The sequence below is a fragment of the Scleropages formosus genome, chromosome 23, assembly GCF_900964775.1.
Source record: "Scleropages formosus chromosome 23, fSclFor1.1, whole genome shotgun sequence".
In the NCBI taxonomy this organism is placed as follows: Eukaryota; Metazoa; Chordata; class Actinopteri; order Osteoglossiformes; family Osteoglossidae; genus Scleropages; species Scleropages formosus.
This window is the reverse complement of record NC_041828.1, coordinates 341,486-368,580: the sequence shown is the minus strand read 5'-3', so window position 1 is coordinate 368,580 and position 27,095 is coordinate 341,486. Positions and strand designations below refer to the sequence as shown.

The 27,095-nt window shown below is 53.2% G+C and overlaps 1 protein-coding gene across 3 annotated transcripts; it reads right to left on the bottom strand.

Moving 5' to 3' along the window:
* Positions 1-682: 682 nt before the first annotated feature.
* On the bottom strand, positions 683-25,712 carry LOC108931844 (AT-rich interactive domain-containing protein 1A-like). Of its 3 annotated transcripts, none has more exons than XM_029248142.1 (20): positions 24,584-25,712; positions 18,486-18,713; positions 17,907-18,386; positions 17,523-17,627; positions 13,521-13,761; positions 13,054-13,143; positions 12,773-12,940; positions 12,308-12,647; positions 8,800-8,948; positions 8,606-8,706; positions 8,306-8,515; positions 8,018-8,222; positions 7,632-7,764; positions 7,376-7,551; positions 7,061-7,202; positions 6,766-6,894; positions 6,455-6,551; positions 4,423-5,239; positions 4,162-4,292; positions 683-4,001 (listed from the first exon to the last, which is right to left on the bottom strand). In XM_029248142.1, the coding sequence occupies exons 1-20, from the start codon at positions 25,493-25,495 to the stop codon at positions 2,244-2,246; spliced, it is 6,612 nt and encodes a 2,203-aa protein (XP_029103975.1). In that variant the 5' UTR covers positions 25,496-25,712; the 3' UTR covers positions 683-2,243. The 3 variants fall into 3 exon arrangements, with proteins under 3 accessions (XP_029103975.1, XP_029103976.1, XP_018603402.1); XM_029248143.1 differs by having other exon boundaries at positions 6,766-6,891; XM_018747886.2 differs by lacking the exon at positions 24,584-25,712 and adding an exon at positions 24,070-24,549 and having other exon boundaries at positions 684-4,001.
* Positions 25,713-27,095: the final 1,383 nt, after the last annotated feature.

Below are 27,095 nucleotides of genomic sequence, written 5' to 3'. Positions count from 1 at the left end.
ACAAACAAAATCTCTAAAGGCCCCTTTAGCAGTCAGTAAAACATCCCTGCATTCATTGACAGGTGAGGGTCTGTAAAAACATGTGATTCAGCCATAGCAAATGGACACTGGTTAGGGTGCTTTTCAGTGCTGCTGTGGGCTTGAAGGGTACACACACACACACACACACACACACATTTTAGAAAATAGCTACGTTAAGGAAATGATGTACACACACACACCCACAAACACAGTCCGAAACCGCTTGTCCCGAATGGGGTCGTGGCGAACCCGGCAACACAGGGCACAAAACTAGGGGGGAGGGGATACACCCAGAACGGGGCGCCAGTCCGTCGCAAGGCACTCCCAGCGGGACTTGAACCCCAGACCCACCGGAGCGCGGGACCCGGCCGAACCCGTTGCGCCACCACAATCCCTCTTAATGTAATTGATTGGAAATTATGTAATTAAAAGTAAATTTGGAAAAACTCTTACATTCTTAACTTGACCGTTAAGTGACAGGAGATGCCATTCCCCCACACCGAGTGTGAACAAGGGGTCCTGGTACAACTCACTGAGGAAGAGAAGGGTATATTACACATCGTAGGAAAGGTACGCGAGTGAAGCGTTACATGAGCCCTGACTGCTACTTTCACCAGGGGTCCAGGCCGAAAGGGGCGGCCGACATACCCGGCCGCAAACAAATAATTCCATCACAAACCTCTTAAGAAGATTTAATGTACATTTATTCTTAACACGTGGACCATATAGTATAAAGATTTCATACTGAATAAATGAGATTCATTGCGCCCAAAAAGGAAAAAGAGGAATTTACAAGCGAGTCATTAGCTACATCATCTGTAATACAAATAGGCAGAATTCTTCTCAGTGGAGAAATCCCATTTTCTTCATCGTGTCGTCGGGAGGCTCACCAAGAGCTGAATTGAGCACCAGGGCCATCGTGCCTCCTCTTCTCTTGCCACCACGCCTCACTACGAGGAGCCTTAGCACCTGAGGGTGGGGGGCGCGGCTGCGGGACGCCCCCTTCCGCCCTGCGGGCGTACGCTCATCTGGGGGGGGACTTTTGGAGGGATTAAATCAGCACATGGGGGGACGCGTAACACTTCACTTGTGTGCAACCTTTTTATTCATCAACGATTAAAAACGGTGAAGGTTTTCAGAAGGTGACAAAGTGAGAGAGTGTGTCATGTACAACAGGATACACACACGCACGCACGCACGCACGCACGCACGCACGCACGCACCGCATCGGCATCACATCGGCAGTCAGTCCTCAGAGGTCGTTCTTCCCCAGGGACAATTCTTACAGTCGAAGGACGGGGCAAGAGGTCAGGGTGTTGTAGGTTCACAATACTTTGGGGGGGAAGCCTTTGTCTTTCTGCTCAACGTTCACTAAAAACATTTTAAAAACTACAGTTCTGTCACTGAGGCAGCATTTCTCAGTGTGAAACAGTGTTATTACAGTATGCATACAGTTTCTCTGCACGTTGTACAGTACAGAAAAGTCTTCTGCTTCTACAATCTTGGGAGGAGGGCTTCCACGCAGCAGCGGTGGCAGTGGGATCTGCTCACGGCTGCTCCCTGCATCCCATACGTCACAGCATTTTACAGCACTGCATGGCTCCATCTGCCCTCCTGGCATGAACCTTAAAGTCAGTTGCTCCACATTCCTCTTCTCGGGACCCCCCCCCCCCCCCACAGGGCACCACAGCACAGCTGTCCCCCAAATTCACTGTAAACAAGACAGCAACTTTGGTTACAGTTTGTTTTTTTTTTTGTTTTTTTTATTTTTCCTTTTTAAATCTTTTTTTTTTTTAAAAATTAAAAAAAAAAAAAAATAATAATAAAAACAGTTTCCTGTTAGGCAGCACAATCCCCAGGGTGCCATCCCCAGCGCACAACCATTTGCTCCATCTGCGAGAGCGATACTCTCCTGTTGAACCCAACGTCTCGGTCCAAGTCCACATGTCCTTCATCAAGTTCTTCCCTCGGTGAGAAGCAGGTCAGAAAGGTAAATTGAATCTGAGGTGTTTCTGCATAAATAACAATAAAAAGACAAAAGATGCAGTTCTGCTCTCTGCTTGCACACACAGCCAGACAAATGGAGGGGGAAACTGGGCGTGTACAACTCCAGAGGTGCTGCCCGCAGGGGTCACAGCCGGCCAATCAGAAGCCATCTCCAGCAGAGGTCGCACGCAGCCAGCCAATCGGAAAGAGTACACCAGAACGAGCTCCCACAGGGGTCACGACTGGCCAATGAGAAAGAGCACGTCGCAGACAACGTGGGCCACCAGCGAGTTCATGAGAGGCGACACAGAGATGTCGAGCAGCCTCGATTCGTACAGTGTGAACTCTGCGCGGTTCTGCTCGACCTGCGCCATGGCGTGTAGAGCGCGGGCCGCTCGCCGCATCATGTCCATGCTGGTGGGCTCGAACGGTCCCTCCTGCACTTGCAGCAGCGACCCCGGGCTCTGCTGGAACTGCGTGGCGGCTAGGCTGTCCTCCAGGAAGCCCAACAGGTTGCCCACGCTGCCCTTCTGGACAGCGATGGCTCGAGCCGCCAGGCTGTCGCCCTGCGCCAGGTTGGCCAATAGCACCACCGCCATCTCACGGCACACAGTTGCCTTCCGGTCGCCCACGAGCCGCACCAGACAGCCGTACAGCTTCTCCAGGCGGCCGAAGGGCGGCGTGGCCAGAATGAGGTCTACGTTGTTGTCCTGGATGCTGAGCTTGCTGAGGGTCTCGAGGACCAGCGTTTGGGGGGACAGCGAGCCGCCGAGGCCCAGTGTCGGGAAGGGGTCCTGCGCCTCAGCCGATGGGCAAACGGCCCAGTGTAGTAGGCCGTCCAGAAGCGGCAGGCAGATGCTCTCGGGGTAGAGAGACAGGTCCAGCTGGCCCGACATGTTGGCCAGCGTGACAAGGCAGTTCTCACGCAGCAGCTCCAGGCAGTCCCACCACCACTCGTTGTGTCCGGCACCCGTGGTCTCCTCGCCTTCCTCGTCCTTCTCGTACGTGAGGGGAGCCTTCCTGCGCTCAGGGTGCCGGTGGTGCAGCAGCAGCAGGCGGCCCAACAGCAGCAGCAGGCCCGGGTGCCGGGACATCTCCAGATCGTTGCCGGGAACAAAGGACAGGCTGCGGAGCACGTTGGAGATGCACACACAGCGGCGCGCCAGCTCGTCCTGCCAGTCCTCCAGCATCACCAGTGGCGCCTCATCCCGGCTGTGAGGCTCGTCCTCCAGGACCACAATGCGGTGGCAGTTCTGCTGTTCTGAACTCGCACCGAGGACCAACTTGCCGTTGCCCTGGTGCCGGTCGGACTGCAGCGCAGGGCCTAACAGCGTGTCACCTGCTGTGGCCGTGACATGCCCCTCCTGACGTATTAGATGAGCCGTCTTGGGCTCCATCAGCAGCATCTTCTGACGCCGGCAGGTGTGCAGCAGGTCAACGCGGCTCTCAAAGTGGGCCTGGATATGCGCTGTGGTGTCGCCACCGCCCGCACTCCAGTGCAGGAGCCCGCTGTCGAAGCATTGGTGGCGGCCCATCCTGCTGGAGCAGCTGCCTACGAAGGGCTTCTTCCTACGCACCACCTTGACGGGCAGCCTGTCAAACCTGCTGGCCTGCTGCAGCTTCTCCTTGGGGCTACGTGGCTCGGGGGGAACGGAAGCTGAGGTGCTCTCCTTTGTCAAGGAGCCACCTTCCTCGCAGTCCTCCGACACATAGCTCTGCGGCATCTCATCCTTCTCCTGCTTCAGCTTGAGCGCAGTCTGCTGCTGTTTCTCCACCATCTGCTCCGGCTCATCCTCCTCCTCCTCGTCTTCCTCCACATCCTCCTCAGAGCATTCCGGCTCAACCTCCTCCTCGGAATCTTCCCGGTCGAGAGCATTGGGGTCCAGTAGGGTGCACTGTCCCAGGTCGCCCACTTCATACTCCTTCAAGATGCCAAAGATCTCAATGAGGCAGCGACGGAAATACTCCACCAATAGCTCAAGGAAGCCAGGGAGCTGCCAGCAGAAGAGGTGCACGTTAGCGCTCTGCAAGTCCTATGAGCATTTCTCTCCCTCAGACAGACAGACATATATATATATACACACACACACACACACACACACACACACACACACACACACACACACACACAGGATTTAACTGGCTGTTGCTCACCTGGCAGAGGCTGAAGGTGGAGATGCTGCTGTCATCATACAGCAGGATGTTGATGGTGTCCAAGGCCCACGTACTCTCAGCAAGCAAGCCTGACTTGAGTGACATCATCACCCTCCATGCTTCCGGGGTTCCTGAACACACGCACACACCGAAACAGAGAGGCGACTTCAATGACAGATGTGACAGAGTCGGAGAGGTGACGCGCCATGACCACGCCGTTCTGTCCACACGTCCAGCAGTGTGTCCACTGTGCACACATACCAATGTCCTTCATAGTGAGGCGCCGCCAGGGCTTCAGGACAGGCTGCGTGGCCTCCACTGAGCCAGCGGGGAAGGACACCTCGCGGTGAATCAGCGGGGGCTGCGCTGGTGCCTGGCCGATGTGGGCAGCGGGTATAGGCGGGCCAGCCTTCTGCATCTTCATACCCATGTGCAGGTAGGATGACTTGCTGGGGGACGTGCGGCTCTCGGTGGGCCGAACCATGGGAGCAGGGCTGGACACCTGTGGAATGTGGTTCTGCATGGCCTGTGCTGGAGGGTAGCCTGCCTGCAGGGGGCGGCTCATGGGCGGTACGTAAGGCGCCTGTCGCTGCCCGCTATGGCCGGTCCACTGGCCATCGTGATTCACGCGCTGCTCAGGGGGCATCATCTCCTCCGAGCGATTCACGGCGTGGTAGCCGGGACCCGGGGCTGGTGTACTCGGACCCTGCCGGTTGGGGAAGCTGGCAAAGTTCAAGTCACCACGGCTCTGCCACATGGGCCCCTGAGAGCCATCTGGGCCTGGCGCCATGGAACCGCTCATCATCTGCAGAGGCACAGAGGGCTGCGAGTTTGGCCCGCTGGGGGCTGGCACCCGGTCCCGGCTGAAGGGGAAGGGAAATTGGTTCTGAGGGCCAGAAGGCCGGCGGTCTGGCCCGGGGTACGAGTTGTACTGGTTGTACATGTCCGGCTGAGAGGGCGGGGCAGCCGACTGGGGACCCTGAGGCTGTTGTTGGCCAGTGAATGGAACACTGTACATGTCCGCCTCGTGGCGCTTAGCTGGGGGGCCGTAGCCACCATCCACAGCCCTCTTGTAACCCTAGAAACACACACACACACACACACACACACACACACACACACAATTTAACATGAGTAATTCATAATATAAAATAATTTAGTCTCTCTATACATATGACTGTGTATCCTCCCATAGCACCACTTATATCATCAAGTTTGCAGATGATACAGTGGCGTTGGGCCTCATCTCCAACAACGAGGCAGCCTACCTTGAGGAAGTGGAGAAATTGACATCATGGTGCCAATTGAACTGTCTCTCCCTGAAAATCAGCAAAACTAAGGAGCTGATTGTCGACTTCAGGAGGAGACAGCTGCGGACCTACACCCCACTCAAGATCAGCGGGACACCGGTAGCGAGAGTAAGCAGTTTCAAATACCTCAGAGTGCACATATCCGAGGATGTGACCTGAACTCATCACAGTCAAGCACAGGTGAAAAAAGCCAGATAACGGCCGTACCACCTGAGACAGCTGAGGAAATTCAGGATCTCCCCAGCGATCCTGAAAGCTTTCTATATCAGGGCTATAGAGAGTATATTGACTCAGTCCATCTCGGTGCGGTACGGGAACTGCTCAACCCAAGACCGCAAAGCCTTGCGGAGAGTGATGCGCTTAGCTGAGCGCATCTCCGGGACCGCTCTTCCCCCGCTGCCTGACATCCACACCAAGAGATGCAGAGCGAGGGCTGATAAGATTCTTAATAACCCCAGCCACCCTGCTAATTCACTTTTCTGCCTGCTGCAATCTGGCAGACGCTATCGTAGTCTGATGGCCAGAACTGTGAGGCTCAAGAGGAGCTTCTTCCCTCAGGCCATCAGACTCCTCAACATGGACACATCCCGTACTTTAAGGACTCGGGTGGCATAATATTATTCGTTCATCAGTGCTGCACATTGCACTTCATCATTGCATATTCAATACCTTGCACATTTTTTGTTCTCCCCCTCTTAATTTTAGTTTTTTATATTTTAGCTTTAATTCAGTTCCCTGTGTATTTTTTTTTCAACTTCAATTATATTTTCTTGTCTTTTTAAAATATTTTTCTCTTTTAATATATTGTCTTGTTTTCACAGTCTACAGAGCTGACTAGATTAACATTTCACTACAGGTTGTATGTGTGTATAACTGTATGTGACAAATAAAAATCTTGAATCTTGAATCTTGAATCATGCCTCTGCAGCGAGATTCATTACAGCCGCTGTAATGCTTCCCAGAGTGGTGGGCATCTCACTCACTGGCTGCTGCTGGGGGTACGTTCCCTGCTGCTGGGTGGGGTAAGAACCACCAGGGGGCGCTCCTTGGCCAGAGTACTGATTTCCATAGGAATCGTGCCTGCAAGACACCAAAGGGGGGGGGGGGACTTAAGAGCGTCCTGCTGCGATCCACAACGTGTCAAGTGACTCACAGAGGTTCACATGGGACACACAAGTGATTCACATTAGGGGCAGTAAGGACAGAGATCGTTACTGAAATACACCCTCCCCCCCAACACCCACACTCAGAGCAAAGCTCAACGCCCATGCTGCGCCCTGAACAAAGTACTGACCGCTGCTGCTGCTGCGCAGGGCAGCGGGTAGGTGAATACATCCCCGTGTCGGCATTTGAAGGCATCAGGTTCGTCTGCGTGGCTCCAGGTCCCACAGGGGCATCGGGGCCCATTGCTGGATCCTGTCTGCTGGCCAATACAGAGAGGAACCTGTCTCACATGACTAAAGCACAGGTCCACTGCAGCACGATACAGTCCACATGATATTTCCACACTGTCTCGCACACAACGGCTCCCGAAACACCCAGTCATCAACACAGTGTGATGTGGCCTCGCCAGCTGCGGAGTTGCATACCTGCGGTCATAGCCCGGTCCATAGGGATACTGCTGTCGCTGGCCCATCGGCACGCTCCCCATCGGCCCTGCAGGCCCTCTGCCGTACTGCTCTCCCATGCTGCCACCGGGGCCCTGGGCAGAGCTGATGAACTGCTCCCCACCTGCTGGAGTAAAGCAAGCACCAGACGTGGCGAGACACCTAGTGGCTCCCCCCCTCCATGGCATGCACACCCACTAGGACAGCTGCACAGCCTGCCCAGAGATTCAAACGTGCAACCTTTCACAAGCAGCACCCTTAGGCCAACCAGCGTGTAAGGAAGAAAGAGGTCCTCACCTTTGCGCATGGCACTGAACGGGTCTTTGTTGGGCTCATAGGGGCCCATCCGCACCATCATGTCGGGGGGGGCCACACCACCCTGGTAACCAGAGTTGGGTGTCACAGAGTTGCGCCTGGGGAAGGCGGAATCACTGCCATCTGCAAAAGGGTCCTGCAGACTAACCGCTGCGCTCCTGGGGAGGGGTGCAGAGAGAGAGTGTTAAAGGGGGAGGGCAGGGTGAGACACAGGGCAGTATGGGAAGAAGGGGCATACCTGACCCCCGGCATGGGGGGCATCTGGCTGTGTGGGGTGGAGGCCGGGGTCGGGGGTTTCAAGTCTCCGCCTTCTGCCATGGAGCTACTAGTGGACTGGGGGGTCTGGGGGCCCTGCAGAGAGCCAGACCCCGCTGCAAGAAACATAGGGGCACCAGTGGGCCACGTAGTCTGAACTCCTGCACCACAGAAAAGCGCAGCTACTGCTTACTACTAACTACTGCGACCACCTACTGCTCTTACCACTCCCCTGCTGAGTGACTGCATACACACTCGTACACTCACACACAGGAAGCAATTCAGTTCACACCATTTGCCACCGTTCCCACCGCTGCGGACACCCCTGAGGGCAGCTTGCGCTTAACCTCGCCACAGTGAGTGGCGCACCTGGCGATGGAGGCTGGATCTTGGCCTGGTTCTTCTTGGCATCGGCTGTGAAGATGTCGGGCGGGGGGTCCTCACCACGCTCCACCTTGCACTCAAATGCATACAGACACTGGATGTACTGCTTTTTGAGCGAGCTGGCGGCACTGCTCGACGTGCCCACGTTCAGGTTGGTCGCCAACTCCCGCCACTTCTTGTTCTTGTTTACCTGCGGGGAGCACGGGGGACCATTAGTGCAATGTCTCCGGGATGGACACGGGTTCAGGCGGCACTCCTGCACAGTGCACCCACCTGTGTGAGGCCTCCAATGTCCTTGACAGAGACGTAGAGGCGGAAGAGGTCAAGCGGCTTGCGGCCCACGGCGGGTAAGTTGCTCATGCCCATGGCCTTCTCCTCAGTGAACGCCAGGTACCGGTCCACCCAGACCTTGCGCTCCGGTTCGGGGCCTAGTTCGTACAGCCGCGTGATTTTCTCGTTGGTGGTGGTGGAAGAGCTGGACTTCTGGAGGAGAGGGGTGGATAAGAGGTGAGAGGGGAGAAGGGCGAGCAGAGGCCAACAGCTGCCACGGGCATCACATTGGCATCACCTTACCTTTTTGGACTCGTTTTTTGGTGTCCCGTCCACTTTGTTGTTCATCTTCTGAGCAGGATTCAGCTTCCCATCTAGGCCGAACTCTGGGCTGGGCGCCATTCCTGTGCCGTTGGAAGAACGTTGTCATTTACGGAACATTAACAGCGCTCGGCTCTCTGATCAGGACCTGCAGGAACACAGGAACACACACTCACCAGCAGCGCTGTTGGCCATGGAGCCCCCCATGGGGTACGGACCACCCTGCAGGTTCATCATTCCTGGCATACTGTTCATGGCTGGCGTATAGGGAGAGGGAGCGCCACCACCCATCATACCCTGAGGCATGCTGGGATAGCTGGGTGGCCTGCAAGAAGGGGCAGAGGAGGTTAGCAGCAATAACACAACAGCATGGCCTCTCAAACCATAGAACGTCACCATTCGGCCACCTTCCAGGTCCATGTCTGTCCATCGCTCATTTTGTGTGCAACTTCCAAGGCTTTGAATCACAATAATTATTGCGTAATTATTGTTACGTTGTTACGTCCACAGAGATGTCAATTTTGCTTGGTCTTTGCAGCTTTACCATCCCGACTAGGATTTGAAATCGAAGACTTAGTCATTGTGCTGCTGTGCAATACAACAAAGCTACCGTGGTATTCAATTCAGTTCACCTGACACTTTTCTCCAAAGCAACTTACAATTATACAGCACCTAAACTGTGGAATAGTCTACCAGTTACTATCAGAAATGCCCCATCCATTTCTGTTTTCAAATCCCAACTAAAGACTTACATGTTCACTCAGGCATTCCACCTCGAAATGTAATTCCACTTGCCTTTGTTGTTTTTTACCACCATTATATAAATGCATAATAAATTAAGTAACACATTACTAACTTTGTTCTTTCTTCTTGAGCATTGCCTCGCTACATAAGACTTGAGGAGGCCTGCCAGTGGTGACAGACGAATCCCATCCTGACTGAGGATGATGACCAACTGCCATGATGAACGAGATGTTCCATGCTGAGCTGGAGATCCAAGATACCATTTAGCAACAATATCATTATTACTTGTTAAACTGGTTTACAATTGTTACTTAATTTAGAATGCCCAGGAGGGGTGGGCAATCACTGGCCCGTGGACCCCCAGAGGTTTTTTTTCTCTCTCAATTTTCAGTTGGGAGTTTTTGTTCCTTTCCCCGGTAGCCAGTAGGAATATTTACAGCTCTATAAAAGTACTGTATTATGGTAGTCATCAGTCAACTGTGTTCTTTGTTTCTTATCTGATGCATTTGTTTTTCTTGCCTTATACCTGTGTTGAAGCGCTCTATGTCACTGAGTGAGAAGAGCGCTCTATAAAAATAAATTGAATAAGGTTACAATTATTTACCCATTTATACAGCTGGGTAATTTTACTGGAGCAGTTTAGGGTGAGTACCTTGCTCAAGGGGACTACAGTCAGAGGTGAGGATCAAACCTGCGACCTTTGGGTCAGTAACTCTAACCACTACACTACTGGCAGTCCCCCAGTAGTGTAGTGGTACTCCCCGAGTTCTTTAGACAATAATATAAAACACATTTACATTTATTTATTTATTTAGGAGACGCTTTTCTCCAAGCAACTTCCAATGAACTCTATGTAGTATAATCAGCCCACACACCTTATTCACCAGGGTAACTTACACTGCTAGATACACTACTTACAATGGGTCACTCATCCATACATCAGTGGAACGAACACACACACACACACACACACACTACGGGGGAAACCTGAACAGTATGTCTTTGGACTGTGGGAGGAAACCAGAGCACCTGGAGGAAACCCACGCAGACACAGGGAGAACATGCAAACTCCACACAGACTGAGTGGGGATCAAACCCATGTCCTCTCGTACCACCAAGGCACTAAGAGACAGCGGTGCTACTCGCTGTGCCACCGTGCCTCAAAAAATTAAGTATACAAACAGAAAATTAATCAGTTTAAACAGATAATACAGTGAATAAAGAAAGTTAGGGACAGTTGTTAGCACTGCTGCCTTTGGATCAAAAAGACGCAGGTTTGATCCCCACCTCCAGCTGTAGTACCCTTGAGCAAGGTACTTACCCTAAATTGCTCCAGTAAAATTACCCAGCTGTATAAGCAGGTAAATAACTAACCTTAATGTTGTAAGTTGCTTTGGAGAAAAGCGTCAGCTAAATAAATAAATGTAAACAAATAGATAATATAGTATAAGACAATAAAAATCAGACAGCGTTCAGCTGTTTTACGACTCTGGGGAAGAAGAAGTTGTTCATCCTTGAGGTGTGTGTGAATTGTCCTGTACCGACTTGTAGAGGGGAGCAGTTTAAAGAGGTGGTGTGCAGGGTGAGTGGAGTCCCTGATCATTTTGGAGGCTCCACTCTGACATCTGGACAGAGCAATGTCCTCAACTGCTGGTAGCTGTGTGCCAATGATGTTTTGAGCTGTCCTGATGACCCGTTGCAGAGCTTTCTGTTCTTCTCTTGTGCAACTGGATTTGTGCTGTGCTGTGCACTGCAACTTGTGCAATTTGGAGCGACACCTGTCCATCAATCGTCAATCCAGGAGTGATGGATTGGAAATTGGAGTCCCTCTTGGAGTCCATTCGGCGTAGAAAAATCTCTGTAGTGCCTTGCTTCTTTCTTTACTTCTTGGAGTCAGTCTGATAATTTTGCTTCTTTGTTTCCTTTGCACTGTTCGCACAGATGTTTGTTTTTCTCTCTTTTGATGACCTAGTGCACGTAGAAAAGTGTCGGAACACTGCTGTAGGTTTCGGGTTAGTCTTGTATCAATGGATGGGTTAGACAGACTTCTTCTTTCTTTGTAAATCCCCTCAATGTTCCGTTCAATTTTTGGAACGTTTTCTTTGTTCGATCTTTATTTTGGGCACTTTGATTACTATCTCTTTCACAAGAACATTAAACACACACTCCTGTTTGTGCACAATGCTTCCTGTCCTGTCAATTCATGAAACTTTGTAACCGTGTGGTTGTAACATAGCGGTTTTGAACCAAAGTTATGAATTAGCACTTGACAGGACGACAACAACCTATGCCTACCCTGAAGTCAGGGGAGGAACAACACACACACCTATGAAAACTAAAAGCTACGTAAACTGTTATGAAGCATTTTTACATTTATTTTACTAACTTCACACAACAGTACAAATAATTTAAAACTCATGGCTCAAAACTCATCGCCTGGATCCCCCGAGATTTTTAGTTTAGTTTCAAGTTTAATTTAATGCTGATTATTCACTGATTTAGTCCCATGAACACGTGCAACAATGCTCATCTTGTTATTGCTCGGAGACGCGCAGGAACACTAGACATGAGCTGTAAACAATGTGGAGGGGTGTTGAATGAAGGCGGCTCCACACTCCTATTGTTTACATGCTCTTTACTGCCACCTATTGTCGTGGAGGCAGGACACAAGTTGCATTTGCTCCGCAGCAAACGGAGTAAAGCAATACGATTTGTTCAGTATCACTGCATTAAATTACCTGAATGAGTAAAAACTGCATTGCCTTAACCCCCACTGTGTGTCTGCCACTCCACAGAATGATAGAACAGAAAGAGATTGTGCTATGGAGCTCAGCACTTATTGCCAACTCCCCACCCACTGCTGTGACAGAAGTCCCAGCTCAGCACCGATACTCCACTCTGTACACATTAGGGCTCACAGCAACTCAAAGTGGGTCTTACCTGTTGTGCATGGAATTGTTGTTGGTGTGCTGCATGGCAGCGGAGTCCTGCACTTTCCTGTTGAGAGCCCCCGAGGGGGGGCACATCATTGAACCCATCTGAGAGGACATGTTGCCCATGTTGGGACCCATACTGGAGCCCATACTGGAGCCCATATTCGGACCCATGTTAGGCCCCATACTGGGACCCGCGTTCGGCCCATAGGAGCGTGTGCAAATTTGCCCTGGGCCCATCCTGCCTGGGGGAATGCCAGTGTAAGATGGACCCCCACCCTGGGCCCCCATGCCAGGTCCTGGGTAGGTGGAGTTTGGCATTGTGCTGTAGCCAGTCTGTCGATACCCTGAGAGAGAGAGAGAGAAAGAGAGAGAGAGAGGGAGGAAGTGTGTCAGAGGAGAGTGCATTCCGATGACATCCTGCAGCGCCCCCGAGGGACTTCTGGTTGTGCGGAGCGCCTCTGACGCTTACCCTGTGGTCCGTACTGGGCCCCCTGTGGCCCGTAGTTGCCCATGGAGTTGTTCTGCTGGTAGGACCCCATCCCAGCATGCATCTGTCCTCCTGAGGACTGACGTGGAGACAAGGCAGAGCTGGGCTGCGGTGACCCATATGGGGGCATCTGGGGGTTCCTCATAAACACTGAGGGAACAAGGAGTTGAGACAACATTTTAGTCCCCCCACCGGGGGGGGTCATGTTTTATAACTTTATGACATGATACACCCTGCCAGGGCAGCCTAGCCCACTCTCACACCTCTGTCCTGTCCCATCGCAGACTGGTTCATGGACGGGTGCAGAATCCCATCAGACTGAACACTGGGGGGTCGGGGGGGCATTTGGTTCCCTAAAGAGAAAAGAAAAATGTAACTACAGAAGCCCTCCGATCCATATAAACACATCTGCAGCCACCATTAATGCAGTAAAATTTAGTTAAAAAATTAGCATGTGAATAATGTACTTTATGTATTGTAGGTAGTACTGAGTGCATGGCAGCTCCCAACATCTGTGTCTGTAGTGTGTCAGAAACTATCATGCAGAACATTATTTTCGACGCGGAAAAACACTTATAAATATGCAAAAGTACACATTCGTTTCCAGCACACGACTCTGGTATAAATTTAGTGCCTCCCTGTATAGAGGATCACAGCACAGTATAGCAGGACAGCAGTACGCCAGCCTGCCCATCTGGGTTTTGGCCATTGCCAGGCAACAGCTGCTCACCTGGCACAGCAGCAGGTGAGAGGGGGCCAGAGCGCGACTGTGTGATGCTTGCCGGAGAGCTGACGGGGGATGGAGAGGGGCCTCGGATACCAGGCAGGTGAGGGGAGGTGTGAGGGGAGAAAGGTGACTGCGCAGGGTTGCTCTGCTCTCCCTGGCTGCTGGACACCCCCGAGGTGCTCACTCCAGGGCTCAGCGCTCCCTCTGTGCCCGTGGGCAGGTCGTCGATGGAGCCCGACAGGTCCTTACGAGAGAAAAACGACAGCAGTGCTTATTGTGAGCAGAGCATCGTGGGATTACGAGGCCATTTAACATCAAAAAGTACCCATGAGCCGGTCAAAGGGGCAAAGACAACATTTACATCCCAGTAAAGTGTAACATGCTCTTTTGTGAAAGAGAAGGTTCATGCTTTAATAACTGGCATCAGGCAGAGAAAGACACAGCTGTGTCACACGTTGTTCTCGGTGCCACACACTTCTCTGGGCATGTTGAGCAGCACAATGAGGCTGAGGTATGTCCTGCGCGACTTCTATCACAGCTGGAGTCAGCTCAACAGAACCAACAAGAAAAGCAGCCTTTGCGGGGGTACAGCACCCTCCACAGGGAGCTTACACCCACGTCTTCAACTGCACAACATCTGTGTGTCGTGCTTGTAAGAACACACACATTCACATCTGCAAGGTTGTGTGTTTACGTGCTGCCTCGGCCCTCACACGTTTCCTATGCAGCTCTCAGAAGCGCAGGCCCGTCTGGCCCTCACTGCTGGAAGGGGGCCAATGGTTTTGCGAGAAATCCCGCCGGGGGCCGGCCTGCTGCCCGAGCTGGCTGCAGCACCACTCGCAAATGGCGCGCCCTACTATTTTTGGGACGTGACCTGACTGTGGATCCCCAGCGGGAGAAGCAAAGGGGGGGACGCCAAGCAGAGCGGGAGCCCATTTACACTTGCTGTGGCAGCCCTACGGAGCTCCACCCACAAGCCTGGGCTGTACGCAGGGGGTGGAGCCAGCACTCCAGGGGTGTGGCCGGCAGCAACAGTAACAAGTGAGGCAAAACCCAGACAGAGGGCAGCCCTAGAAACAGAGGCAGTGTGTGGCACGTTGGCTCAGCTGAAGTCAGCACGGCACAAGCTCACGCACTGCTGTCCCCCCCCCGCCTTCAGAAAGAGCTCTGCAGAAAGGAATCCTACTTTTGCTTGAGTCACATCACAAGAAGAACACCACCCCGCACAACACTGCTAAGGGGAAGAGCAAAAAAAAAAAAAAAAAACCCAACAGCGCATGGTTGTCAAGGTTACTGCAGTTCAGTGCCACATGTAAGGCCACTTCAGGTATAAAACCTGGGGTCAGCAGGTCACAGCTATGCAAGATGATGCTGCTATGCAGTGGTTGATCCCTCAGGAGCAGAGCTTCCCGAAGAAATCCCAGCAGGCCAGCGGTTGGGGGTTTGTACTTGCAGCATACAAGGAGACTGGAAAAAGGTCCCCGCAAACGACACCTGGCACCCATATTAATCTTTAAATGCGTCTCCCTCCATTTTTCCTTACTTTTTTTCCACTGAGCAAAGTAAAAGGCTTTGTACACTAAGACCCTTAGACTTCCCATTTATAAATCACAGTTATTTTTACTAGAGCAATTCAGGCAACGTACAGTACATCAAGCCCTCGCATGAGGGGGTTCACTCATTCTTTCAGTGAAATCTCCATTTGCAGAATTTCTGTTTTGAGGGGCTGAAGTACCATTACTACTTAAGAAGAAAATGTCACCAGAAGTTAAAATGATAACATATTTTTTATGCATATCACCATACATTTTACATTTTGTTACACGGTAAAAAGGCAAAAGTAGAAATAATTTATCACCAATTACTATTTTATTCCTAAGTCTACATTTTTCAGATTTGGAACATGTTGAAGAAAACTCCTCTCTCATACAGCAATGGAGGGCAGAAAAGTGTTCTTGTTAAAGCATCTTTTATTATGTTTTAACTTATTTATAGCATTGTTTTTAAGAAAGCTGTTTAAACTATTCCTGGACAACTAGTGTTTTAAACCGTGCACTTGCCATGTGGAAAAAGCACGCTGACGCTGAGCGCTGCATTTCTATTTTCTTCATTAAACGCATTGATACTAAAAGACTTTTTCTGCAGGGGGTGTGGCGCATCATACGTGTTTTATCTCCTTTTTACGTGCTCCTTTCTACTCTTTTTGAACTTGGGGGAGACTCTGGGTTACAGGAGCCATCTATCAACTCTTTTTACACCCACTGTGTAAATGACCACGTAACGTGCAGAAACATCACTGTACTGTATAAGGCTGCTGTATGAAAAATTTGAAAACGTTCATAAGCCACTGTGGTGCTTTTCAGACATAGGGGACCACTTCACATGAGGGTTCAATGTACTTTGCTCAAGGCTACTACACCAGAAGCAAGGATCTGAACCCAGGACCATCCTTTTGCAAGACAACAGCTGTAAACACTAAAGCAGAAGGCAGTGTAGCACTGGGCAGCACACATACACACACAGACACAGAGCGGGAGAAAAGTACGACACTAGCATTCTGACAGCAAATGACCCACTTTTATTTGTTGGCCAATACACTCACACTTATAGGAACTGTCTGTCAACACTGGCATTGGGGCTCAGGAGAGCCACCACTGTCAGTTCAGGGTGTGACCACAGAACTCAGTAGTGCCGCAAGACATCATAAGAGGGGGGTGTAAACAAGGTAATACACTCATCCTAACAGCCTTAGATCTTCTCCTTAACCATTTCTTTCTTTTGGGACAAATAAGGTTATTAGCATGAATATACTACTACCTTGCTAGCTTTATCGACTCCAAAATATATCCGACTTGTATGTTTGTCTGGAACAACAGAAGGCCCAAAATGAAGCTTTCCAAGTTCTCCCAGCCTGGAAAAAACGGTCTGATAAATGGAGTTTAATCACCAGAAACAAATGTATCCAATTTAAAATGGAAAAGACACTTAGGCAGCAGATCAGAGCTTATGGACAGGAAGCCAGCTGGCCCCAGCAGACACCAGTGTGCCACGTGGGGAATCCCAGCATGCTCGCTGTAACTCATCTCCCTCCTTGGCACAGGCTGTGGCCTCTGCAGCCAGCATCGCAGGGGGCCTTCTGTGAGGTGAGTGCAGATCCAGCCTCAGCAGAGAAGATCTGTTATAGCAACAAACGCAGTATGCCAAACTGGAAAACCGAGACGACAAAGCAGCACTGCTGCAAACAGCCAGCCACTGTGGCCATGTGCCCAATACACACATCAAAGTGTGCAGTGTTTCGGTGTTTAACACACACAGCCCATTGATCTGACCAACCGCAATCTCCACCCACTCTTATTTTATCTAGCATCTCAACATTTTATTGTATTACTGAAACATTAAAGCTCCCGTCGCAACCCTGTACCGGTATCTTCGCAGCCAAACAGCAGCCTCCTGGATCCCTGTTGCCATGGCTGTGAGGACAGTGGACAGAGCTCTCGTGCACACAGGGTCAAAAGCACACTGCAGCACACACCAGGAAACACACAACCATGGAGTACAACTTGAGCTTTGGGCTGGATTCAGAATCCAGTCAAACTGACCACGGAGACACCCAGAAGCAGTCAGTATAAAACTCCCTCCATCTGGCCAAGCAGGGGTCCGGCAGCCATTTGCATCGCTCCTCCGCGCAAAACACAAGTGAAAGGCACCGAGACAGCAGTACCACGTGCGTACCAAAGCAGTGGAGAACACACTTTCTGTCCATCATTTGTAATCACTGCAGGTTTGCTCAAAGTTGCCTGGGATAAGGAGGTGTGTGGAAGGTCTCCACAGTGCCTGAACCCAGTTCCAAGCGTAGAGACACTTCTGCGGACCACATGCATAGCAGACATCACTTTGCTCTGAGCACACTTTGGTCAGCATTAGCAGAGCGCAGCCACCTCCCGCAGTGGGTAGTGTGTGACATGCGCTGAGACCCCCAGGTGCTGGGAGCAGGGGGGAACTCACCGGAAGGCTGGAAGGGCGGCCTGACAGCCCATCTTCAGGGCCGCTCTTGGGCTGGATGGAAGGCGGAGCGCTGGACTGGGAGCCGAACGAGTCCTGGGACAGCTCCTGGGGGGGTATGGAAAACCTCCTGATACTCACATCTTGCTGTGATCGTGTGTGTGTGAGTGTATATACAGAATTGTTCCACCGAGCATCTACTAGGAACCAGGCTTCTTCCAACAGTTTCTAAATACAAATTCTTCTGCTCGCGTTATTCTGAACACATATCATAGATTGACATATGGACGGACAGAAGCGCTGTCGAATTGAAGTCTCAAAGTGACCACAGGTATCAGTTCCAATATGAACAATGGAAGTGGTTTGCCAGAAAAGACGGTGTTTTACCTGGGGTGGAGGGGGGAAACGCTGGAAAGAAGACTGCTGCTGCTGCAGAGGCGGAGTCTGTGAATAGGGTGTCGGCTGGCCCTGCAGGGGTGGGGCGTGCCCTGGGGCCTGCTGCGTCTGTGAGGTAGGGGCCATGGTCTGTGATGGAGGCTGCTGGGAAGGTGCCGGTGCCGGCTGCTGCTGCAGGGGGGGCTGAGGGTAGCCTGGCTGGGTCAGGGGCCCTCCAGGAGCCTGGGAGTTCTGCTGCGGGGGTACCTGTCCCGGAGGCACTTGCTGCTGGCCGTAGGGTGCCTGCTGCTGCTGGCCGTAGGGAGCCTGGCCCTGAGACTGTGGGTAGGGCAACCCCTGCTGGCCATGCTGGGATGAGCCCTGAGCCGGATGGGACTGATGGCCATAGGGCACCTGCTGCTGGCCACTGTGTGGGGGGGCACCCTGCTGGCTGTAGTAGGAGGCAGGGCTCTGCTGCCCATAGGGAGCCATCTGCAGAGGAGAAAGCTCACGATCAGGGGGGCATGGGAATAACAGAGAGAGAGCGAGAGAGAGAGACGATATCGGGGGGAGGGAGCGTTAGCGACTAACCTGTTGGCTGTACTGCATGCCACTCACGGTGCCCATGCCCCCGTGACTGCGGCCCGGCATGCCCATGGGATACCTCTGCGGAGCAGGCGGCCCGTAGCTCTGCCCGGGGTAGGACGCCCCCTGCTGGGACCCGGGAGATGGGCCCTGCTGCGGTTGCTGAGAGTACGGGTTGGCAGCTCCGTAAGACTGGCTGCGCATCTTCGCCATGGGGTCCATGGGGCTGGATGGCTGCAGTGCAAAGGAGTAGAGCCGGGTTGGAGGAGCAACGGGACAGTCCATAACCACACACACACACACACACACACACTTGAAACACCTCACCCTGATCCTGGAAATTAAAAGGAATTGACTCTGCGTGTGTGTCAGACAGAGAGAGAATGATTAGAAAGCCAGTGGAACATTCCCTAAAACCAAAACAGGGGTTTAACTGCTTCCCACGGTTATTAACTCCCCCCACCCCCAATGGTTAAGGAAATCGACATCGGAGCTATTTATAGCATGCGACGCCCGCTGCTGTGCCGGCACCTCCTGGCCGAGCGGCTGTCTGACCCAGGGCCAAGTGCCCTGGGGGTGGAGGCCCTGCTCAAACACAGCTCAGAGTGCAGCAAACACATCTGTCACTTCTATACACACACCTTTCTGTGCTACAGCCCACTGCTGCCCTCACGCACGTACACACACCTTCGCACCAAAGACCACAGGCCCTGATGCAGCACTGCAGGAGAACGCACTGGCCAGATGCACCATTCAATATAATTAGCACATGGCTAATCTACATAAAGGGAAGCCAAGGCACTCCTGGTGTATCCTGGGAGGTAGGGGGGGTCAGCGGGCAGCGCCCTGCCTGGCAATGGAGACAAAAAGACAAACAACCGCATCTCGTTTAACCTCCAACGTGGCACCAACTGACTACTCTCTCTCGTTCTCACAACACACACACACACACACACACACACACACACACACACACACACACACACACGGGGACCAGGTCACTCTCCCTCCCAAACACACACACCCTTTGCCGGTGATTTTACCAGGGTGTTTTTCCATTCCTGCTACGCTGGGCTGTGCCCGCGGCCCGCAGCAAAGCAACACAGATGTTCTCACAGCCACGCTGAGGGGTCACTCACTGACCACTGTGGGTGCAGCACAGACAGAACGGTGCATAGGAGGCACACAAAGACTCTTGCAATATCCAGTCTCTCACACACACACACACACACACACACACACACACACACACACACACACACACACACACACACACACACACACACACAGAGTTTCTGCTCCCTCGAGACAGAGAGACACACATGACTTCTCTTTGGCCAGCAAGTGACTGCCCCCTACAGGACAGTGAGATCACCAAAACAGAAACGTGCAGAGACAGGCAGTACAACACAGCAGAGGCCTCCACCCCCCATGGGGTTGGGTTTAAAATCAGACCACCATTTACATGTACATTTATTATATTTATTCATTCAGCAGATGCTTTTTTCCAAAGCGACATACAGCTCACAGAAAATACAATGTGTTCATTACGTTAAGAGAAAGAGACAGTTGCAGACGTGTGATTCTCAAGTTACTTTGTTTCTTTCCACCATATAAATCAATGTTCATCACACAAGTAGCTGCATAAAACTCAGAATATCAACGATTCCTGATCACCTTCCTACTAATTTTTTTTGAGATACATATAAACATTTACGTTACATTACCGTAGTAGCAGTAGGGTTTATCCAGGCATGATCTTAAAGTTACGGTGCGTGAACATTTACACCTTACCTGAACTTAAGAGATCATGGGCAAAGTGAGTCTAGAAGAGGTTGGTTTTCAGACCCTTAAATGTGAACAGAGTGTCAGCAGTTCTGAGTGAGAGGGGGAGGTCGTTCCACCACGACGGAGCCGGAACCGACAACCTCCGTGCTTTACTTTTCGTGCGCGGGCCCACCGAGCGAGCAGAAGTAGACGAGCGAAGGGGTCCGGTTGGGGTGTAGCGGTTGGTTGATCGAGTCCTGTAAATATCTGGGAGCAGTTCTAGCGATGTCTTTGTAGACGACGACAACAAGGGTCTTGAATTTGATGCGGGCAGCTATAGGAAGCCACTGCAGAGAAATGAGGAGATACGTGGGAGCGCTTCGGCAAGTCGAACACGACTTGTACCGCGGTATTCTGTATCAGCTACAGAGCTTCGATGGCAGTAACAGGAAGGCCACACAGGAGAGCGTTGCAGTATCCAGACGGGACGTCACCATGTCCTGGACAAGGAGTTGGGCGGAGTCAGTTGTGAGGTAAGGACAGATCCTGCGGATGTATCTGCAGGACCAGGTTGCGGGTTCGATGTCCTGAGAGAAAAACAGACTTGAGCCAATCGTCACTTCCAGACTCTTAGCCGAGGAGGTAGGAAAATGAGTGAGTTGTCCAGTTTGATCGATAGATCATGACAGGAGGACAGGCCAGTTGGGAGGTGAAGAACCTCTGTTTTGGAGAGGTTGTGTCGGAGGTGGTGATCAGAGACCCATGCAAAGATGTCTGACAGGCAGGCAGCAATATGTGGAAATGTCTGATGCTTCAGGTGGAAAGGAGAGGAAGAAAGTATCATCAGCATAGCAGTGATATTTGAATCCTTGGGAAGTGATGACTGGGCTGAGGGAGGAGGTGCAGATCGACAAGAGGACCCAATACCAAGCCCTGCAGGAAACCGGTTGAGAGAGGCAGAGGAGAGGAGCCCCAACAGACCATTTGATAGGATCTGTAAGATAGGTAGAACTTTAACCATCTTAGTCCCGTTCCTTTGATTTATTTATTTTTATAGAGCGCTCTTCTCACGCAGTGACACAGAACGCTTTAACAGAGGCATAAAGCAAGAGAAATTGATACAAACAAAGAAGACAATCAACTATTGGCTACCATAATGACATAATAATGCCAAGCTGACTAAGAGAGGAGAGTAGAATTAGGTGGTTGACAGTGTTGAATGCCACAGGCAGGTCGAGGAGGATGAGGACCGAGGACCGGGAGGTCGCTCTAGCTGACTGGAGAGCAGACACTGCCAGGAGCACCGTGTCTGTGGAGTGACCAACTTTAAATCCAGGCTAATATCCATTGAGGAGATGGTTCCAGGTGAGGAATTTGGATAGTTGATCACAGGCCTCCCGTTCTAGAGTTTTAGACAGGAAGGAGAGGAGGTAGACTGGTCTGTAGTTTTGGACTGAGTGAGGATCCAGAGAGAGTTCCTTTACTAGAGGTAAAACAGGGGCAATTCTGAAGCCAGATGAGAAGCAGGCAGAGAGTGAGGAGTTGATGATTTTAGAGATGAAGGTACGAGATTTGCAGGGAGATGGTCTGCAGGAGTGATGATGGGATCATATCAAGCAAGCAGGTGGTGGCTCAGTGCGATTCCCACCAAGGTGTCCTGGTCGGTGAGGAAGTGCAGCATCACGCTCCTCACAATGTGCAGGAACCTCACGCCATAGCATTTCATCAGAACTTCTTAAGCTTCACAGTTACACACTAACAGTTCCTGAACATTCCTGACCACTGCGGTCACCAGGGGTGACAGAGACGATGCACAGGACTCCGTGATGTGATTCTTTGGTGAGAAGAGCGCTTCATAAAGATAGTCTCAACTCTGCTGAATCTCCAGTGATCGCTGGAGCACTGCAGCATATTTACATAAGTACAGACAACCAATCATGCGCTGCAACTCTTCAGAAAGACAGATGGGGGTGTGAAGAGGGTGGAGCCTTCAGGCTGCACTTGAGCAACATGGTGCATCTTTCCTAATCGAGCATCAGCACTTCCCGTCTCTCCTAGTGTTTCTACAGATGGAAAACAAACATGGGCAAAGCCCTGCCCCTTGTACTAGTGTCCCCAGTGGATCGGTGCAGACACAACTGCCATGCTGTGCTGCAGGGGCTGACAGAACAGTACCCAGGAGGAATCGCCGAGCCTCGAACGCTATGCATCACGGTACACGCCACATGCCACAATTACCGCAGCGAAAAGAAGACTGTAAAAATTAATCAAACATTATTAGATGCTCTGGATAACAACAACATTTTGTCATCAACAGCAACGGTGGTACAGTCCTGCGTTCCAGTTTCCAAGGAGACAGAGGGAACCCCATTCATGGAACCTCATGAGCTGGAGACAAACTCCAGAGGAAGAGCTACTCTGCACTGAGGACAGAGCCTGGCAAAGCGCCGCCCACAGGCTGCACATAGGACTGCAGGAAGTAGAGTGCTGATGAAGAGTGACTGCAAGACAGGCCAGCAAACATGCGCACACACCCCGAAAAGTGTCTGCTGGGGAAATGTGAGCTGCATGATTCTGGAGTAGGAGCGCCTCTTTGTGCTGGCTGCAGTTCCGTCAGAAAGACGCCACTGTACACTGTGACAACCAGCCACAGGCTGACAGAAGTGTGTCAAAACAACACACACACACACACACACACACACACTGCAGAGCATCACCGAGCAATGAGAGCGCGCACTGAAGGTGGCCACACCAGCAAAGAGTAAAAACAAATCCATGGAGGATGGAGAAGTGTGTCACTCACATGCCCCATGCCGGTGCCCCTCCGGACTCAGCGGCACCCCCTTCTGTCTCTCCTACACACATCTACACACAAGTACAGCAAACACGCTGACGTGACGCCATCAGCATCATGGCCGAGAAAGGGTGAAGCGCGGTCGCAGATGGCAACGTGACCGGAGCGCTGCTCGTGGAAGATGTCCGAGTTGAGAAAATAGCACAGTTAACGTTTCGGTGACAAAGACAAGGGACGTGGACAGCGGCGCATGGCGGAGATGACGAGAAGAGTGGGGTGAGGGCGTGTCGCACTGGCCGAGAGGAAGAGCGGAGCCCACAACACACTGCTGTGCCGTCACCTCGTACCATGCGGCCTTGCTTCAGCGCTGCTGGCACACACAGGCCTTTAAACGCTGAGGTGCGTGAGAGCGGCATCCTTCTCAGCCGAACCATGAACGTCACAGAAAAAACACCACCACGCACACTCCTGTACAATATTACAGGAACACTGCCAACCTGAAGGAACTCATGACAAACAGCAAACAGAACGCACCACCCCCGACACATCACTACTCAGCGTGTGTTGTGTGAGAGACAGATTGGGGGGGGGGGGGGGCACAGTGGCACACCCGCAGCAGGGCGACTCTCAGCTACGTTCCGTTTTACCTTAGAGCGAGCGCTGTACTCGTGTGTAACCGCGGGCCCGGCTGCACCGTTCGTTCGGCCGTTTCTCTGCTCGCGCCGGCTCTTCTCGCGTCACGTCCCTTTCGCTCCAGCAGGAAGTCGCAGCTGAAAGCGACGCGCTCACACGCGCACGGAGTGGCCGTGGGCCACGCCGAGCAAGGAGCGTGAGCCGCGCAGCTCAGTCAGGCGCCAATTCTGTGTGGGATTTCACCGGTGACACTTGTCCCGGCCCGGCGTGGGTCCGAACGCAGCCTGAGCTACACACACATCACACACAAGTACATGACGACTCGTCCTCTAGCGCCTGTGTGTGTCTGTCACACACGACACACAGGAAACGCAGAGCACGCGTCAATTTCCATACCTGTAACACTCCCACTTTAACGAGCATCTTCGTACGCCGAGGGAGTCACTCCTAAGGTTATTATCGCCTCAGCTTCTCACTCAACGTAGAAATACAGTGGGGGGAAAAAGCGGCGACGGGAAGAAGGTGAAGTGGACGGGGCTCGAGGAGGGAGGGAGAGAGGGCGCGCGTGCGTGCAAGTACCCGTCCCGTGCGCGCGCGCACACATCAGATGCGATTATAAATGGCCGAGAGCAGAGCCTGACGAGCCAATCAGATCGCAGCTCGCATGTCAACCGAAGACCAACTGTCTCGTGCTCTGACAGAAGGATTTTTACCTCCATAATTCAAATTCCCGCAGCAAAGCGCGGCCCGCGAGCCGGACTCTGTGTGTGAGTGTGTGTGTTAGAGAGGAGCCGGTTGTGCGACGAGAGCGAGACTCAGCAGGTGAGGAGAAACGGCCCCTCCGAGCGCCACGCACCGACACACACGACGCTCCGCTCTGGCCCTGAGCGAGGCGGCGCCCCCGGCTCACCTGCTGCTGGGTCCTGCCGAGCAGCGGCGCCGTGCTGCCCGGGCTCATGGGCGGCCCGTGGTGGCTCCTCTGCTGCCAAGCCGGGTGGCTCCCGGCTCCGTACGGCCCGCCGCCGCTGCCGCCCATCTCCTTGCCGGGCCCCTCTGGGGTGCCGCCGTACTCGCTCGCTGGGTAGCCCGGGTAGGCCCGCGTTGAGCTGGGCGACGTGAGCAGCTGGTTAAGGGTCGGAGTTGGTGTGGCCGCGGGCGGAGGGTTAGTCGTAGCGCTGAAGCGCTGTCCTCCTCCTCCTCCGCCGTACGAGGTGCCCATGGCGGCCTGTTGCTGCTGCTTAGCCGGCTGTTGCCCCGGCGGGCCGCTCCTCGGGGAGCTCACCGCGTAGCCCGCGCCCGGATACGGAGACCGGTTCGGGAAGGCGCCGTAGCTGTTGAACTGGTGGTTCGGGAAGTCGTGCGCGTTGCCCGGGTACGAGTCGGCGGCAGGAACGGGCTGCGCGGTCGCGGCCATGCCAGGGCTTTGTTGTCCGCCATGTTGATGAAAAGGGGCCCGGCTGTAGTGCTGCCCGTAGCCGTATGGAGGCGGAGGAAAGGCGCCCGGGTGGTGAAGGGCCGCGCCGGGATGCCCGCTTGCCTCCGCGCCGGCCGAGTCGCCGTGGGAGCCGCCCCCGAGCCGGCCCGGGGTGCCGTTGCCGTTCTTCATGTCCGACTCTCCGCCGCCGCCTCCCCCTGCGCCGCCAGGCTCGGCCCCGTCCTGCGCGTCCTTGTGCGCCGGAGAGCCGCCGTCCCCTCCCGCCTCCTGCTTCTCCTGCTGCTTGTCGCCCGGCGCCGAGTCGTCCAGGGGCTCCCGCTCGGGCTTCTTGAGCTCGGCCGGCGGGCTGGAGCTGAGCGCCGCGGCGCTGGCCACCTGAGCGGCCATGATGTGGCTCGTGTTCAGGCGCTCGCAGTCAGGCGCTCGCCAGCATGGGGCTCCGACACGCTTCTTCAGGGAGAAGCGCCCGAGTCCCGGCTCATTCCCCCCGCCCTCGGCCCGAATCCGGCCCTCTGTCCGCAGCTCCCGCTCCAATTCTCCGAGAAACGAGGAGTAGAGATGCGGATCCCGGGAACGAATTTAACCGTCTGTCTGTGTGTGTGTGTGTGTGTGTGTGCGCGCGCGCGCGCACGCAGGGAGGGGGGGCTTCTGTTACAGAGCGAGACTGAGGGCGAGAAACTGATCAAACCAGCACGAGGCTGCGCGAGACACAGCCATGTTAGCGAGGCGCGTGGCCGCTCGCAAAACGCGGAGCGGATCGGAGAGAGCGACGGAGCGGCTTCGGCCCTTGCTGCGTGCGTGTGTGTGTGTGTGTGTGTGTGTGTGTGTGTGTGTGTGTGAGAGAGTGAGTGAGAGAGACTCCGTGGCATGCATGTGACAAACTGTGCTGGAGACAAATTAATTCTCTTTGTAAAATAGAAGAGTACATGTTAAACCACCTCCAAGTGGTACTGCAGGAGTGACCCAATAAACTGTGCAATCAGTTGACACTGTCCACAAATTAAAATTTTTCTTCATTTCTTGTTGATGCAGTGCATGGTAGCTGCTAAGGCTGCACTATGCTGTTAGGGATGAGCACAAAGGAAGAGATGGAACCGTATCGGAAGCGCACAGAGTCCCATGGACATGTATACCGCACCATCGACAGAACGAGGGATTGAGGGAACCGGTCACGGCGCGGAGTCGGGACGGGGCGCGGCGCGACTCGGAGAAGCGGGCTGAACCAAAACGTGAGCCTCGCAGCAAAGTCCCACGCGAGGACCGGCCGCCATGCGGTCCGAGCTGGAGGCGGGGCCTAGGCCGAGGCGCTCGCTCCCCGGTGCTGCCCCGCCCCCGTCGGCCGTTCTCTCGCGCCGCAGCCTCGTCGCTGGCTGGAGCACATGGGGGAGGGGCCTGCAGCTGTTTTCTCCACGCAGCCCTTGGTCCCTCCGCACCTCCAGGGGCGCGCGCTGGGCAGCGGAGCTGCGTGAGCCTTAAAAAGGAGCAAGTGTGTTTGCACGGGAGGAGGTGGCGGCGTGTAGCTTCAGAATGACGAAGACGCACCACAGAGGGGGTTGGGCTTACAGCTGTGTGTATTCATTTAGCTGAGGCTTTTTCCAAAGTCACTTCCAGCGTTAAAGTGCAATGATTTACCTCTTCATACAGCTGGCTAATTTTACTGGAGCAATTCAGGGTAAGTACCTTGCTCAAGGGTACTGCAGCCACAGCTGGGAATCAAAGCTGCAACCTGGGGCTCTGAGCGAGGTGGTTCTAACCTGTATAACACACACACACACACACACACACCTCTCCCTCCCTCCCAAGGCAGGGACTGTCACGCCGTGGCCCCTGCTCCGTTCTTCCCTTTCCCAGGCCTTGCCGTATTTTTGTCGGTGTGCACGTGCACAAAGCCCCTGTTAAGGGAGGTGTACCGTTACATTTGGAAAAATGCACAAGGCTCGACGCACAGATAACTGTGGGCGCAGAGCAGTTCCGGTTCTCGCTCCTG